Genomic DNA, 16,656 nt, shown 5'->3' on the forward strand with positions numbered 1-16,656 from the left:
AGGGTAACGCAGCTGCACTGCAGTGAAACAGATCAGTGATCAAACATGATGGAAAAATGAGGAAACCAGCCTCTTCATTTAATTTACATTATACAGTACATAGCATCAGATTTGCTCTTTGAAGAGGCCACCCACAACACACACAGTTAAAATTTGTGTGTGTGTGTGTGTGTCTGCCCTAATCAGAAGCTCCTTCCCGCCTTTTTTGCATTTGTGGCACCTCTGTTGCCATGGTTATCGTTTCTTGGCTTGGTCGGGGCGGCATCAGCCTCAGCTTTTTTTCTTATGCTCTTCCTAAACGATAGCATGTCAGTGCTTAAGAGCAGCCACCGCCGTTTTCATGTTTTTCTCGCCACGGCCCTTATTCTCTCCATTTGTCTTTGTGCATCATCCAAGGTCTTTTTCAAAGGATGCATTTCTTCACATCCCGCAAAGAAAACCCCAAAACAATAAAGATATGATCTCACAAAAACAAGACTAACCCCCACTTACCACCACTGTCCTTGAAATGTTTTATCCACACAGAAGGCAAAACTTATACAGTTTCTATTTGTTCTAAAAAGTTTTACCCTTTTTTGTTTAGTTTTCCCTCTGTGTTTATAGTGTACCAGCAAAAACTTCATCACAGTAGAATATACATAAATATATTTTTGTATGATAATTTTAGGAGGTTAAGGAAATTTCTTAGGAAAGATTTTTAAATGGAACTGTTCCCTCATACAAGGGTTTTGGGAAAACAGCTGTATAGCTGAGTGAGTTTTGAGGTCCACGTCAATCTCATTTTACTTTAAAGTGGAGTACCTGTCGCTTGTTATTTTACATACAAAGTATATAGTTAATAAATAATTTGTGATTTGATTATTATTAATTAGACTACCCAACAGTAAACACAGTAGTGCAGTTTGGATGCACTTCATCATCAGCATACAGTATAAATCCATACATCCATCCATCCATCCATCCATCCATCCATCCATCCATCCATTCATTCTCTTCCGCTTATCTGGGGCCGGGTCGCGGGGGCAGTAGCCTAAGCAGAGAAGCCCAGGCTTCCCTCGCTCCAGCCACCTCCACCGGAGGCTCATCCGGAGGGACCCCAAAGCGTTCCCAGGCCAGCCAAGAGATATAATCTCCCCAGCGTGTCCTGTACAGTATAATTGGATAATAAATAAAAACTTGAGTAAAAGTGCAATAGAAAATCTATTTGGAAGTCAACAGATGCACATCTGAGGTAATTATTAAATTCAAGATAACCTTATAGAAATTATTTGTAAATGCTTCATCTATTCCAATTAAATTAATTGAAACCTTTAATTAATTGAACTGTCCTTGTATGTTCAACCACCTCCATCACATTCCAGGTGGAAGCCAAGTCTGCTGCAGTGCAGTTGTATGCATTGTATCAGCTGTCATTTCTTAACACAGTGATCAACAAATAGCGGCATGACTCTGTCAGACAGCTCGTCTGTAATGATTTATGACCTACACACATTTCTGCACAAACACCCACTTACACAAACATATAATCAGCTGGCACGCAGGCAGCAGGAGTGGAGTGGCGACGACTGCAGAGGATACACTCCATCAGTCCCGGGAGCTCTTGACTGGCAGGTTGGCAGCTGCGATGTGGGTAAATTGAAGACAAAGCAGGCTTTATCTTTGGAAAACCCATTGCAAGCCCCTTGGAATGAAAGAAAGGGAGAAAGAATAAGAAAGAGAGGGAGAGAACAAGGAATGATGTTCTCAATTGTGCTCCTATTACAGTGAAAATGCCATTACCGCCCACCCTGTGTCTGTGTGCGGCTCTGTGCCAGCCACATAAAGGCTCTCCGACTGTGTTTAATAATTCGAGAGCACCTCTAATGGAAAGACAGATGGGCCAATGGTGACGATCACGCTGATGCCACTGTGAACCAGCAGTGAGAAAATGGGAAAATCTAAGCTCTATCTGCAAGCTGCAGGAAGTGGAGCTTCCGGGAAGCGTTGCGGGATGTGTCCTGTTACGCCTTGCCCTTCTCATACTCGTACAGACAAAGACACAAGATGAGGTCAGTAAAAGATCACCTGTTAACATTTAGAAGAGTCCTCCATAGCACCTTGGACTTTGCAATCCACTGTTTCCAGTGGAGAAGTTTTACTGAGCACTCGTGCCCTTTTTCAGCATTTTTGTATTGACATTCAGGATTTCTTTCCCTTTTTATCACCTCACAGCCAGATGAGCCTTGTTTAGAAAAAGACTGACAAAGAGAAATATGAAACAAGGATAGATAACCAAACAAAAGAGCCTTGTGTGGGTTATGCTTGTGACAACATTTCCATCTAAATGCAGATTTCAGATAGAGGTGGCACCGGCACCCTTGCTTGTTTACATTCATTACCATGGAGGAAGAGAGCAATGTTGTTGTTTTTCTTTTTTTTTCTCCTTTTTTTTTTTCAAAATTCCCCCAGTCCCCTTCAAGGTGTAATTTAGGCTTTTGTGAAGAAGTGAATCTGCAATTGATTTTATTTAATTTCTTTGTGCAAATTGGAGCAATGGCTCTGAAACAAAGATAAACATTTGTCCAAATAAAGTGGACAGAAAGAGTGAGAGGGGGAGGGAGAATGTCAATGAGATTTTGATTGTAAAGCTTGGTTGGCTCCATTTAAAGCACTGTATCACCACTGGCAACATAAGTAGGCAGTGTTACCCAAATGGTGTTTATGCAGGTGGAACTTGGCAAGAAAATGGCGAGCCAATTAAAAGAATAAATTTGCCTATTTTTGCTCGGTGCAAGCTTTAGGCAAGGTACTTTAGAAATTGTAGGTTGATTGTCTTCTGGGACTGTGTTTCACTCTATTTGTGTGTGTTTGGGAATGTGTGCTGGCTAGAGGGGCGCCTCCGTGAGCGTGTGACAATCAAAGATGAGTGCCACATCCTCGAGGGGGATAAAGCATAAAGCGCGACAGCAGGGAATGGAATCTGATAGCCTCTTCTGAAAGATGTGTTCTTTAAGTGAGCCTCTGTTTGTGCTTGTGTGTGTGTGTGAGCATGAATGTGTCACTATGTCAATCTTTACACACCTCCTGCTGAATCATAACAGTACATGTCTACCTTTTCCATCATATCCTCTTGACTCCCTTTCCACATCACATCACTTCAATTTTGCTGTTACACATACCCCCAGCTTTTTTCTATTTCCATTCTTTGTTTGTGTATTTCCCTTTTCTTAACTCCTTCCACAGTCATGATCCTGCACCGCGTTATGGTTGAGGCAGTTGTTCTTATTTATCTTTTAAATCCCATCTGCCATTTCTTCTGTCAGTGCAAAAATACATTGGTGCTGCTATCAAATAAAAAAAAATTCAGAGCTGAATTAATTTCCTGCACATCTACTCCCATCACGCCATTTAAAGCTGTAATAAAAGTTTCCAGCAAAACATTGCTTATTAAGCAGCATAACAATGATGGGAATCAGGATTAGGTGAAAGTGCCTGAAGTCATTTCCATGATTCTTAACAAAAAAAGGGGCTCTTTCAGTGTCAAATCTTGGCTTCACTAAAGGTTTCTATAGGGGAAAAACATGAGTGAATGACTGTAAATAAAAGTCTTTATAAATCTGAGTTTGAGGATGTGCAGCAGGTTAGGGTGGTCAAGTACAGCAATAGAAATGTACTAACAAGTGAAGAGAATGTTTTGAGAAGATGGAAGGAGTACTTTGAGGAGCTTATGAATGAAGAAAATAAGACAGAGAGGAGGGCAGATGGGGGAAAGATAGCATTAGTAATATTAAGGAGGAAGTGAGGGCAGCTATGAAGAGTCTGAAAAGTGGAAAGGAAGTTGGTCCAGATGACATATGTGTGGCGGTACTGGGACGTCTAGGTGAGAAGACAGTGGACATTTTGACCAGATTGTTTAATCTTGGAGCGTGAGAGGATGCCTGAGGAATGAAGAAGTGTACTGATACCAATATTCAAGAACAAGGGTGATGTGCAGAGCTACAATAACTCCAGAGGAATAAAGCTGATGAGTCATATCATGAAGTTCTGGGAAAGAATTATTGAAGCTAGGTTAAGAAGAGAGGTGATGATTAGTGAGCAACAGTATGGCTTCATGCCGAGAAAGAGAACTACAGATGTGATGTTTGCTTTGAGAGTGTTGATAGAGAAGTATAGAGAAGGTCAGGAGTTGCACTGTCTTTGTGGAGCTAGAGAAAGCATATGATAGGGTGACAAAAGGAGAATTGTGGTAATGCATGAGGAAGTCAGGAGTGGCAGAGAAGTGAGGGTGGTGCAGGACATGTATGAGGACAGAGAGATATGGTGAGGTGTGCAGTAGGAGTGACAGATGGGTTCAATTTGGGGGTGGGATTACATCAGGGATCAGCTCTGAGCCCCTTCTTTTTTGGAATGGTGATGGACAGGCTGACAGCTGAGGTCAGTCAGAAGTCACTGTGGACTTGGCTGTTTGCCAATGACACTGTGATCTTTAGTGAGTGTAGGGAGTAGGTGAAAGAAAGCCTGAAGCGGTGGAGATATGCTCTGGAGAGAAGAGGAATGAAAGTCAGCAGAAGCAAAACAGAATGCATATGTGAATGAGAAAGAGACGTGCAGTGAAGATACAAGGAGCAGAGGTAGTGAAGGCAGATGAGTTAAATATATGGGGTCAACCATCCAATGCAATGAACAGTGCACAGCAGAGGTGAAGAAAAGAGTGCAGACAGTGTCAGGGGTGCTGTATGACAGAAAGAAAGAAGCAAGAGTGAAACGGAAGGTTCACCAGATGGTAGCGAAACCTGCCATGATGTATGGTTTGTAGATGGTGGCACTCATAAAAAGACAGGTGGTCGAGCAGGAGGTGGCAGAGTTGAAGATGTTACGTTTTTCATTCGGAGTGACCAGGATGGACAAGATTAGAAATGAGTGCATCAGAGGGACAGCTATGGTTGAGCAGTGTGGGGAAAAAGGTAAAAAGGCAAAGTTGACATGCTTTAGACATGTGCAGAGGAGGGATAGGGGATATATTGGGCAAAGGATGTTGAATATGGAGCTGCCAGGCTGGAGGAAAATAGGAAGACCACAGATAAGATTCATGTAGTAGGGAATGTAGTGAAGGAGATATGCAGAGGGTTGGTGTGACAGAGGTGGATGCTAGGGGTAGAGTGAGAGGGAGGCAGATGATCTGCTGTGGTGACCCCTAAAGAGAGCAGCCAAAAGTAGAAGAGGGAGATTATCCCAGTTTGAGATTTGTGGTAGTAACAGAATGGTATATGTTAAGAGTTGACAGCCTGCTTTGCTTTGCTTATTTATCCCTCACCTCCCCCTGTCTCTTATCTTTCTGTTTTCGAAAGCTTCATGCATTTTGTTTCACAGGTCACCTCACTTGAGGGGCTGAACGCCTCCTGAGTGCAAAACGAGAGGCCATTTCTGAGCGCAAATCCTGTTTGATGCTGCCATGCAGAGCAACATAGCAACGTTGGTGAGGGAGTTAAACAAGTAGCATTTGTCTAAGACGATGTCACCGGGAGAAGCAGAGAAGTGGGCATTAATGTGTGTTTATGCATCTGCAGGGAGGTGAAAATGTGATGGGAGGGCTGATGTTAAGCTATCAGGGAAGAGGCACTCATCCTCTTAGCTTGAGCAACTGCAACAGGATAAGGGCTGCAGGAATGAGCAATGACAGCTAATCACACACATTTTTATGTGTTCAAAGGCACATTAACTATCCAGTAAGGACTGAAAAGTGGCAGCATGCTTTGTGTGTGTGTGTGTGTGTGTGTGTGTGTGTGTGTGTGTGTGTGTGTGTGTGTGTGTGTGTGTGTGTGTGTGTGTGTGTAGGTGCATGTTCATGTGCCTGAGCGGAGGGTATGCACTTGATGTTCCATGAATAGTAAATAAGAGATGAAATTTTTTTTCACATGTGAGTACATTCCCAACGCACGTACACACACACACACACACACACACACACATACAAACACAAACACAAACACACACACCTACACACACATATGCACATCATATTCCCCTGTTGGCAGTATTCATTGGCTATCAAAGACGAGACAACCGATTCAAAGTTGAATCAGATTTGTGGAGTAAGTGAATTTTTCCAGAATGGCTGGGGAAGGTCAAATCCTGAAAATTAAACAAAAACAAAAACGAGTATATCTTCATACATAGATGGAATAAAAACTTAGATTTCCAGATAAAAAAAATAAGAAAGAGTGAGCTGAAATGCTTATCTCTAAAGCTGGCAGGTGGTCATACTGTGGGGGATGAAGAGGGAAAATAGAATGTCAGGAGATGGGAAGAAAAATTACAGAGGTGGGAGAAGGACAGAGAGGTTGAGCAACTCACACAGCGGTGTGCCTGCGATCAGTGGAAAAAGCACTGTTCCAGAAATATGCTGTTTAATTACAGACAGGACAGGCTGCCCTTATAGCGTGTAACACTTTAACATGGATTCAGTCAAATAGGAATGGAGCAAGACAGAGGAAAGTGACATTAATAAAAGGAATTTAGTAGGCACACTTTCTCCACTTTACTGTATGTTTCCCAATCCTTGGCTGTGTTCAGTTTTTTTTATTTGCTTTTCATCTTTTCTTCTCTTTTGTCGCTCATTCTTAGCAGCAGCTTTACCTGGGTGATGTACAGTAGGTCTTCAAGTTCTCTGCACGTGAAATAATATTTCTAATTATTTTCTGTCTGACTGACACCACAGGGAAGCTTTAAAAAAATGTGTTATTAATAAGGGAAATTTCTATGATCCCTGGTTTGTTCCCAGTTTTTGAAGAGTTTTAGAAGTCTTGATTTCTTATTTATTTTTAGGTGCTTTCTGTTTGCTTTAGGGTTTCTTTTGGTCTTAGGGTTCTTAGTTTTTTGTTTCGTAGGATTCTTGTTGGGGTTTGAGTTTCAATTATTTCTCAGCATTATAATTCTTGTTGTATTTTAGTTGTAGTGACTGCATTTATAGAGTCTCTTAATCCTTCATTTTCTTTCTTTATGTTAAAACTGACTAGTATTTCTATAGCACTTTTCTACTCAAAGCACTTTCTTGCTACAAACTTCATTCACACACATTAATTTATTTATACTTAAGCACTTTTAACCTAACATTCACATGCTCATACGTCCGTGGATACATGGGGGGTAAATTCTGTCTCTTTGTCACTCTCACCTTTGTCTCAGCTCAGTTTCTAAGTAAGTTACTAAGTAAAGTTTATTTATATAGCACCTTTCTAGATAAAAATCACAAAGTGCTTCACAACCCTAAAAGAAAAAAAATGATAATACACAGTAAAAAAAAAACACACAAACCAGTAGTTAAAAGCAAGCCTGTACAAATAGGTCTTGAGCTGCTCTTTAAGATTCAGTAGAGTCCACAGATCTCAGGTATAAAGGTAGTGCATTCCAAAGTTTAGGAGCCACAGCCTCAAATGCACAGTCTCCTTTAGTTTTCATTTCATTTAGAGCGAGGAACCATCAACATATTTTGGTCAGAAGACCTCAGTGGTCTGTACGTGACGTATGGGTGTAATAGCTCACTAATGTAAGCAGGCATTTGACCATGCAGAGCTCTGAAAGTGATCAACAAGATCTTAAACTGAAGTCTGAACTTCATGGGGAGCCAGTGTAAAGATGACAAAATAGGTGTCACACGAAACCACTTACAATAAGGGATTGATTAATTAGCCTGGCAGCTGCATTTTGAACCAACTGCAGGTGATCCAAAGATGACTTATTGAGACCAATGTACAGCAAATTACAGTCATCCAATTGTGAGGAGACAAAAGCATGAATAATCATTTCCAATTCAGATTTGGACACCATTTGACTAAGAAAGGCAGTATTTCGCAAATAAAAAAAACAGGATCGCACAAGGCTATTAGCACGTCTTTCGAAACTAAAAGTCTCGTCAAATGTAACACCTAAATTTCGGATTTGATTGAACCAGCGATGATAATGAACCAAGGTTACTGATCACAGTGGGAACAAAGCTGTCAGGAGTGAACGATAATTGAGCGTTGAGTGAAAGATAATTATCAGTCATCCAGTTCTTTATAGTATCAACACAGTCCTGAAGAATGTACAGTTGAATATCATCTGCATAACAATGATATGAGATCTCTTTAAAGGTGCTCAAAATGTCTCTGAAAGGTAGTAAATACAGAGTAAACAAAACAGGTCCCAAAACACCACAGGACAAAGTGACAGATAAGGATACAAAAGTATCAGCAGCAACTGAGAAACTTCTGTAAGATGAAAACCAATTTAAGGCTGACTCAGAGATGCTCCCCTATGTGCTTAACCTGTCAATTAAAATACTGTGATAAACTGTGTCAAACGCTACCGTTAAACTAGGACTACAAGAACAGAGTATTTACCTGCATCAGTAGAGTGCAGTTTCAGTAGAGTGCAGGTGATGAAACCCAGACTGAAACTTATCGAGAACATTATATTTAGTTAAAATAATATTTGCTTGGCTATGACTTTTTGCAAGATTTTTGAAATAAAAGGCTACTTTTAAATTGGTCTAAAATTCTGAGGGAGAGAAAGATCAGGATTAGGCTTGTTTAATAGGGGATGAATAACAACATGTTTAAAATATCAGGGACAGAGCCAGTAACCAGTTAATCTGTTAATTACTGTTAATGCACATGGCCCAGTGGTGTAGAAAACCTTCTGGAATAGAAATTTCGGTGCACCATCAATTGAACAAGAGGAAGGATTTATGTTAGGTCTGATATCATTAACTTTCCAAATAAAAAAGTATTAAAAGTTTTCAGTCTTCATTAGACTGAATGGCTGTGGCAGGACAGGCAGGTGTAACAATGTGTTTGATTGTGTCAAAAAAACATTTTTGGATATCGTCTGTTGTTAGAAATCAACTGAGAAAAATAAGCAGCCCTTGCATCCTTCAACATGCTATTAAAAGAAAATATAAGTTCCTTTAAATTAATTAGGTGGATTTTGCTTTGTTGCTTTCCAAAGACGCTCCATTTTACGACTGGTACGTTTCAAGCAGCGAATACTGTCATTCATCCAAGGGGAGGAATTGTTAAAAGTAGCCTTTCTTATTTTAAAAGGAGCTGCTCTACAATCTAAAATAGAGAGACACTGATGGTTAAAAGCGTCAACTAAAATATTTACATCATTTGAAGTAAAAACCTCCTCTTAATTGAAAGCAGTTGTAAATTTATCTGCACAAAGGTGATTAAAATGCGTGAACAAAACACATGTGGAACAATCAAAATTAATATAAACATGATAAGAAATAAAATATCCTCTGAATAAAGAGAATCAATGTTTAAACCAAGAGTAAAAACAAGATCTAAAATGCATCCTTGGTTATCCGTAGGGATAGACACATGTTGAGTCAGATTGAAAGATTCCATCAGTTTTATAAAATTTTCAGTATGTTTATCTGACATATCATCAATGTGAAAGTTAAAATCTCCAATAATGAGTCTTGCCAGTTTCAGTGTGGAGGACAGAAAGTCACTAAATTCCTTCAAGAAGGAGGTGCATTGGCCAGGTGGGCAGCAAATTAAAACACAATAAAATGAATTATCTCTTCCAACTTTTAAGATCTGTGACTCAAAAGATGAAAACATCGGCACAAAAGCTACTCTTGAAAATTGCAGCCAGACCTCCACTGTGTCCTGAAGAGCACGGGGAGATGAAGAATCTGTAATTAGTAGGACACAGTTCTATAAGTGGGGCGTGATCCATCTCCCTCTGCCAACCTTTAGTCATAAATAGGAAATCCAGGTCCTTGGACAGAACATAATCATTCAAAACAAAATGACTTATTTGAGATAGAGTGCCCATTCATGAGCACCATCCTGAAAGGACTTGAAGCTGGGGTCCCCACTGAAGACAGCCGGGGTTGATCCACTGCACCCATAAAGTTCTTTCACCACAGGGGAGGCTACCACAGCTGCAGGAGAGTCAGACCCGATGAAGACAACACATCTTCCCGTGAAAATTCAGTGGTGGGGATGAGTCATAGGCACCAGGCTAAACACAAGGGAATGTTGATATTTTCCAGCAAATCCACGCTTCCAAAACAACCACAGTCTCACCTGGACTCCACCTCTACGCCACCTCTATAAACATGGGTGTTCCTGCATTTCATGACGCTTTCAATAGGATGATCCATGCTCGCAGGACTGGATAATTTTAGGCTAATTTCTAACATGATAATCTAATGCTTTTTAGCATAAAAACTAAAGCTCAGCTGACGTGATTGAAATGTCAATGTAATTAATTATAGTTGTTACAGTGGCAGAAAGCTAACGAGGGTATTGTCCTTTTCCCAACAATTAACAAAACATCTGTATTTTCCTGTTCTTCCTGGGAATCCAGTGACGCTCCCAGGTCAGACTCCCTCCAAGGGAGGATGCCCTGGAGGAATCCTGATTAGAGGCCTGCACCATATCATGTGGTGTGTTTTGAAACAAGGCAGTGGCGGCTCTAAGGCTGTTCCCAGCCAGCCTGCGGAGGAAATTAATGTATCTGCGATCTCTTTCTTTTAGTCACTACCCAAAGCTCATGACCATAAGTAATAAATCAAAGGCTTTGCTTTCCTGTTCAGCTCTTTCTTCACTATAACAGTCCACCACACCACCCTCATTACTTGTGGCGCTGCACTAACACACCTGTTCATCTCACACTCAGTCCTCCAGTCAGTCAAAACCCAAATCTTACATGATCTCATATTTGGAAGGAACAACTCTCTTCAATAAGAAAAACAAAAACAAAAAAAGCAAAACAAACAAACAAAAAACCCTACTGGAGCCATGGTGCTCAGTCAGGCACAGCCGAAAGAAATGTCATTAATCCAGCCATCAGATGCTGTGTAAACAGAATTGCGCACTGAAAATGAATGCTGTGTTTCTTGGCTTTGGGGCAAATTAGATAAGACAGCAGCATTTTTGTCAGTGTTTTTAGAAATGAGAAGAAAGAAAGTGACTGATAAGGGAGTTATAAAAGAGTCAGATCAGGGTAAAGAGTTTACAGGTAAACTTCATTTATACACTGTGCAAAATAGATACAAAGAAGACGATAAAGCTCAGCAGTGGTAAGCTGTATTGCTGTTTGCAAGTTGTTTCGCCTCTACAATGTAAATGAGCCACCTCTGTCTTTTCAGTGAAGGTGACACAGGATTAGAGCATAAAAATATATGACGTGTATTAAAAAAACTCAACCATTGTGAAATGAGTTTTACGCTGGCTGACAGAATAAACATCAGTAACAACAGAACTTTGCAGGATTTTGCTCAACACGATGGCTTTTCTAAAAATCATATCTTTTAATAAAATTCTGTCCCTGTATTTAGGATAAAATATTTGTATCTTTATGGGACTGATGGTGATGCTTTAACCTGCAAATAGGTGTGTAATATTAATCCTATAATTCATATCCATGTTTGATGTATGGTTCATGAATGGACTTTTGAAATCTTTTATATATATGCCTCCCAGTGTCAGACATCAAGATAATAGTCTGTTGGATCAATGATGGATAATCAATAATCACAGAGACACAATGTTCTTGTGTTTTTTCCCCTTCTACTCCATTAGAAGATGGGCCAAAGGAAAAGACTTAAAAGGAAAAGACGTGCTTGCCTCTAAAAGAAGCAATTAAGAAAAACCTTTTCAGTGTAATGAAAAATAACATTCTGTCACTTCATATACAAATTAACATTGATTCATTCCTCCTTTCCTTTCCTCTCCTCTCTTCTCCTCTCCTCAGGCTTAACCAATGCCGACACAGTGGTGAATATGCGGAAGGTTACCCATCAGACCATAAGTGAGGAACTTTCTAAAACGGTTCTGCTCCCTTGCCTCTTCACCCTCCGCCCCAGTCCCAGTTCATTCCATGAGCCCCCCAGGATCAAATGGACTAAGGTTTGGGGCCAAAGAGGCTCTGATGGTCTGCAGAAGGAACAGTCGGTCCTGGTGGCCAAAGACAATGTGGTCAAGGTACAGTAAATACAAAGGCATACCATTGGTAAATGCTTGACTCGCCTGTAATTTAGCCATTATTACCATTATTGTTTCTCTTTCTCCGCCCCTCAGGTGAAGAAGGCCTTCCAGGGTCGTGTAACACTGCCTGGTTATAGTAAGAACCGCTACAATGCTAGTCTCGCTCTGACCGGGCTACGTTCTAGCGACTCTGGTCTATATCGCTGTGAGGTGGTGGTGGGCATTAATGACGAGCAGGACACTGTTCCCCTGGAGGTCACAGGTGAATAAAATGTAAACTTTTCTTTCACCTAATCATTTCAAATTTAAGGTAAACTTTCAATATTTCACCTAATACAATAAAACTATAATAAAAACATGTTAACTCAAGAAATGGAAATGGAAATATGGAATGGAAATATAATTTTAGCAGTCACACTAGCATCCATAGCTAACTACTACAACTAGTCCCACAATCTACATTTATGATTTAATTTGACAACTGATATTTAATGTGTCAGTATTGGATTGAAAGAACAACATGCATCTTCCTGGTTATCTGAAGTCGGGTCACAGTGGGAGTAGGCAGAGCGAGGTATTCCAGACATCCTTCTCCCCAGTCCTTCTCACACGGCATTCCTAGTCCAGACAAGATATGCAATCTGCCCAGTGGGTTCTGGGTCTGCCTTGGGGTCTCTAAAACCAAACTACACAACTGGTAAAGCCTGCATGGAGACAGGATCACTCAGGATCTAATGTTAAATCACAACATGTGCTTAAATACACTTCAGACAGGTGAAAATAGAGTCATAGTTACAAGTCAAATCATGTGTTTCATAGCTGCTATTCTAAAACTCAAAATCAGTCATGTTAACTGTTTTTTGTTTATGATTTATTTTGAAAGAGACACACATGTTACATGAACTGTGCCACTCACCACATTATTTATATCCTTAGCTAATTTACAAGGTCTGTCCCTTGTTGGGATGTTGAACCACAAACAGAGAAAACTCAAAAGCATACAAAATCTGTACAGTAAATTCACACATTAAGAAACATAGAAGGAAACAGAGACAACATAGGACAGGGAACAAACTGCAGTATAATAAAATATAATAAAACAAGAGGCAGTATATTATTCATGACTGCATGACTGATCTGTTTTTAAAACTGGTTCAATTTAACATTAAAATGATCCCATTCGGGGTCCAGTTTTAAATTATTTTAAATCTTACACACCATTATTCAGCAATGTGTACACCAACTCTACAACTGAGTCAGGATGCAGTCTATGTATTCCAAATAAAAAGTTGCAATACAATGCAATAGAAAAAACACACATCACAAGTTTCCCTGGTTAGATGAAACATCTTTAGGAATAGAGAAACAGAATTACCAATAAAAATAAAATTAAAAATCATGAGCAGAACTAATTAAAAGATTCAAAAACTCAAACAGCATATTTGGGACAATGTTTATTAATTATTTGGGTTATTATTGTACTGTTCATTTATATCACTGCCTCTTCCCATCTGTACATATAACAGAGTTAAGACCTGACTAGGTTTTGTTTTAATCTGATAACTATAAGATGAATTATTAACGCTGACTGTTTTCCATGTTGCTGTAAGTAACAAAGATAGTAAGCAGGAAGTATCCTCATAAAAACTGATTATTTCTATTCAGTATATGGTGATGTACACGATTATGTTATGTATGCGTTATGTGTGTTTTACTGACACAAAGAGCTGTATGAGCAAATCACTGCTGCACTGTTTGTGTATTGCTCCATTGTAGCTCTCAAGGTCTGCCTCTATGAATAATAATGACCCTGTTTCCGTGTCAGGCTAGTACAATCATTACAGCAAGGGTTGTTTACTGTTTTTGTAGAATGTATGATGATAGAGAAAAGGTGAAGGAACTCAAACACATTAAACATCATTGACCTGGGCCACTCAGGTACTGTTCATGCACTGAAAGCCTAATGAAACCAATAAGGTAGGAACCCAGCAGTGCACTGTTGTCAAATAGTGTTGCACTGAGAGTTCTGTATGGCTCTAGGTGGCTTAACTAAATAGGCAAACCATTTGCTCTGTCCAGGAAACCGGTATTTGTGGAATTACCAGGCTACCTGGAGGTATCTCACTGTAGTAGGACCATAATTACTGTGTCAGGGTATTTTAGCTGCAAAGCAATCATAGATTTTTGTCAGGTCACTCACTATTTTGAATAATAAGCTATTATCATAACGACTGCAGGGAATAGCATGATGCACTAGCCACTGTACACCATGCCACCACTTGCCACAAAGCCATGATACTGTTAACATAACTAAGAGCTTTAAAAGTCCAGTGGTCTTTTGGCTCCATTTTCAGTCTTTCATAGTAATACAGACAGATTGCACTCAATTTCTGCAGATGGTTCAGATATGAATATGTGCGACCGTGTAAATGTCTATGGGGAAATTTGCCTGTGCCTGTTTGTAAAGATCGCTATGTGTAATGTGTAATTTCAGTACTTCAGCAAGGATGCCATCTGTTTTTTTCACGTAAAAGGTACACATAATAGGTGCTCATCGAACATTACATTTAGTAAAAGACACCCCTGTCACTATGCTAGGGAGACCCCGTGCCCTCCCACTCATGGCCAGTTGATTAATACACCATGAAAACCACTCCTTCAGAGAGAAGCCAATTACATAGCTGGCGAGGAGTAGCCTTCTCCAGGGCTTATTCTTAATTGGAAGTCACGGTACATGGCAGACCACAGCCGTCTTCACACTAATTCTACCAACTGCTCAACATGTTAATTAGCAGGTATTGATACTGCTCAGCTGTATCAATATCATATTAATCCACACTGCTCTTCTTCTAGAGTAATTTGTGTGTTGCTTGATGCCCTTCCTCTTATGCCATTTGTTTTTAATTTCACCGTCACTGCCTTTCTTCCTCCTTGTTTTCTCTCCATCGTCTACCTTTCTCCTGGCACATATTGACCAGCCAATTGGCTGTGTCTCACCAACTACAATGCAGTGCTATTGATTGTGTTTGTCAGACTTTCTCTGTGGTGACATATGGCAGCTCACTAGTGTAAGAACAGTGGATAGTATATCTGCACTGGCAATTGTTTATGCAGTCTCTGAATGGAAGGAGACAGACCACAATGAGCCTCCAGAACACCTTCAATGTTCCTTGATATAAACTCTGCAAGTTTCTAAAACTTTAGTGGAGACACTGGCGACAGTTTTTCCAAAAATATGTTCTTTTTTTTATTTTTTTGGTGCATGATTATTTTGGTTGTGTTGAATCACAGTGCCTAACACTCTGGTCCAAAATGTCCCTCTGCATTGAAGCATATTTCTTCATACAGAGTTTGTGTAATTTAACGGTCAGCACTGCAATTATTTAATTTTACTTTATATTCAGTTTTTTCATTTGTAATCTGTTTTTTTTTCATATCACAAATCACAAATTAAAGAAATAACACTCTAATTCAAAATATATCTTTTGCAGAAACAGGTCTTTATTTAAGAAATACATTTTGAGTTTCTATTTCTTGATATGCAAAACTTGATACAACCCTCTGGCATTTAATCCCACTAAGAAATGTTTTGTTATGCATCACTGAAACATCTTTCTCTGAGTCAAACTTGTTAATTAGGGAAAAACCTTACATGAAACATAAATAACTCATACACAACACTTATAAACCCCCCCAAAAAGGTCTTTAGTTAACAGAAACTGATATTTTCAGTGCTCTTAAAGTTTCAGATGAACGAAAATAAAAGTAAAAAATAAGTAGTAAGTGTCTCTGCACGGCACATTTAAACAAATCCAAAATTACTCATGGAAGCAATGTTTCTAAATCTCAGTAACCAAAAGACTGAGACACGCTCACTCACACACTCATTCTGCAACACCATATCACAGTCCTTTAAAATATATTAATATAAAAATGAAATGCTGCAGTGCACAGAAACACATTTAAATTGTATACAGCTTCATTAACAAACAGCTATTTTTGTCAGCTGTTGTTTTAACATGACTCACTTATGAAATGTATTAAAAAACTGTAAATGAACTTTTAATTATTTGTATATTTTAAAACTATTTATTCATGGCCATAGTCGTTTATAGACTGGGCTACACAGACGTCCAAGAAAGAGTCTCAAATATGAAGAGTTGGACACCGCCAGGCTCTGACATAAATAACACCTATACTTGCTAAAGAAACTAACTACAGTCCATGAGCGCCTGGCAGCACAAATGAACCAGCTGTTAATGGATAAGACACACCTGTGAACTACTGGCCAGTAACCTACTGTAAACAATAACATTCACAACATAGAAACTTTTGTCGGGCATCATAGCAGCTAAGATGAACAGGCACATTGTTCAATACATGAGTGTGGCCCAGAAAGGAATTAACACCAGAGGAGCAAAGCACACAAGAAAGCCTATGATTAAATGGGTTATAAATGGATCCTGGAATGCTTAGAACTGTAGAAGATCAACAGGACCCTAAGACCCTTCAACAGGAATTCAACGGTGATGGCTAATTTTGCACAGCCTTTATATAAACTTGCACGCTGATTTATTTTTTATTTATTTATTATTATTTTCGTTACTTTTATTGTCTTAGGTGTTTTTATTGTCCATGTAATACTTATTGTGCTTGTCCCACTGTTCTTATTGGATTTTTGTGGTTTTAT

At 39.4% G+C, this 16,656-nt stretch overlaps 1 protein-coding gene across 1 annotated transcript in view; it reads left to right on the forward strand.

The window, feature by feature from the left end:
• Positions 1-11,762: 11,762 nt before the first annotated feature.
• ncanb (neurocan b) overlaps positions 11,763-16,656 on the forward strand; it is a 126,819-nt gene continuing 121,925 nt past the window's right edge. Inside the window, exons 1-2 of the mRNA XM_030727254.1 lie at positions 11,763-11,963; positions 12,060-12,228. Of these exons, the coding sequence (XP_030583114.1) occupies positions 11,763-11,963; positions 12,060-12,228 (370 nt within the window). The remainder of the gene's footprint in view (positions 11,964-12,059; positions 12,229-16,656) is intronic.

The sequence above is a fragment of the Archocentrus centrarchus genome, chromosome 4, assembly GCF_007364275.1.
Source record: "Archocentrus centrarchus isolate MPI-CPG fArcCen1 chromosome 4, fArcCen1, whole genome shotgun sequence".
Taxonomy (NCBI): Eukaryota; Metazoa; Chordata; class Actinopteri; order Cichliformes; family Cichlidae; genus Archocentrus; species Archocentrus centrarchus.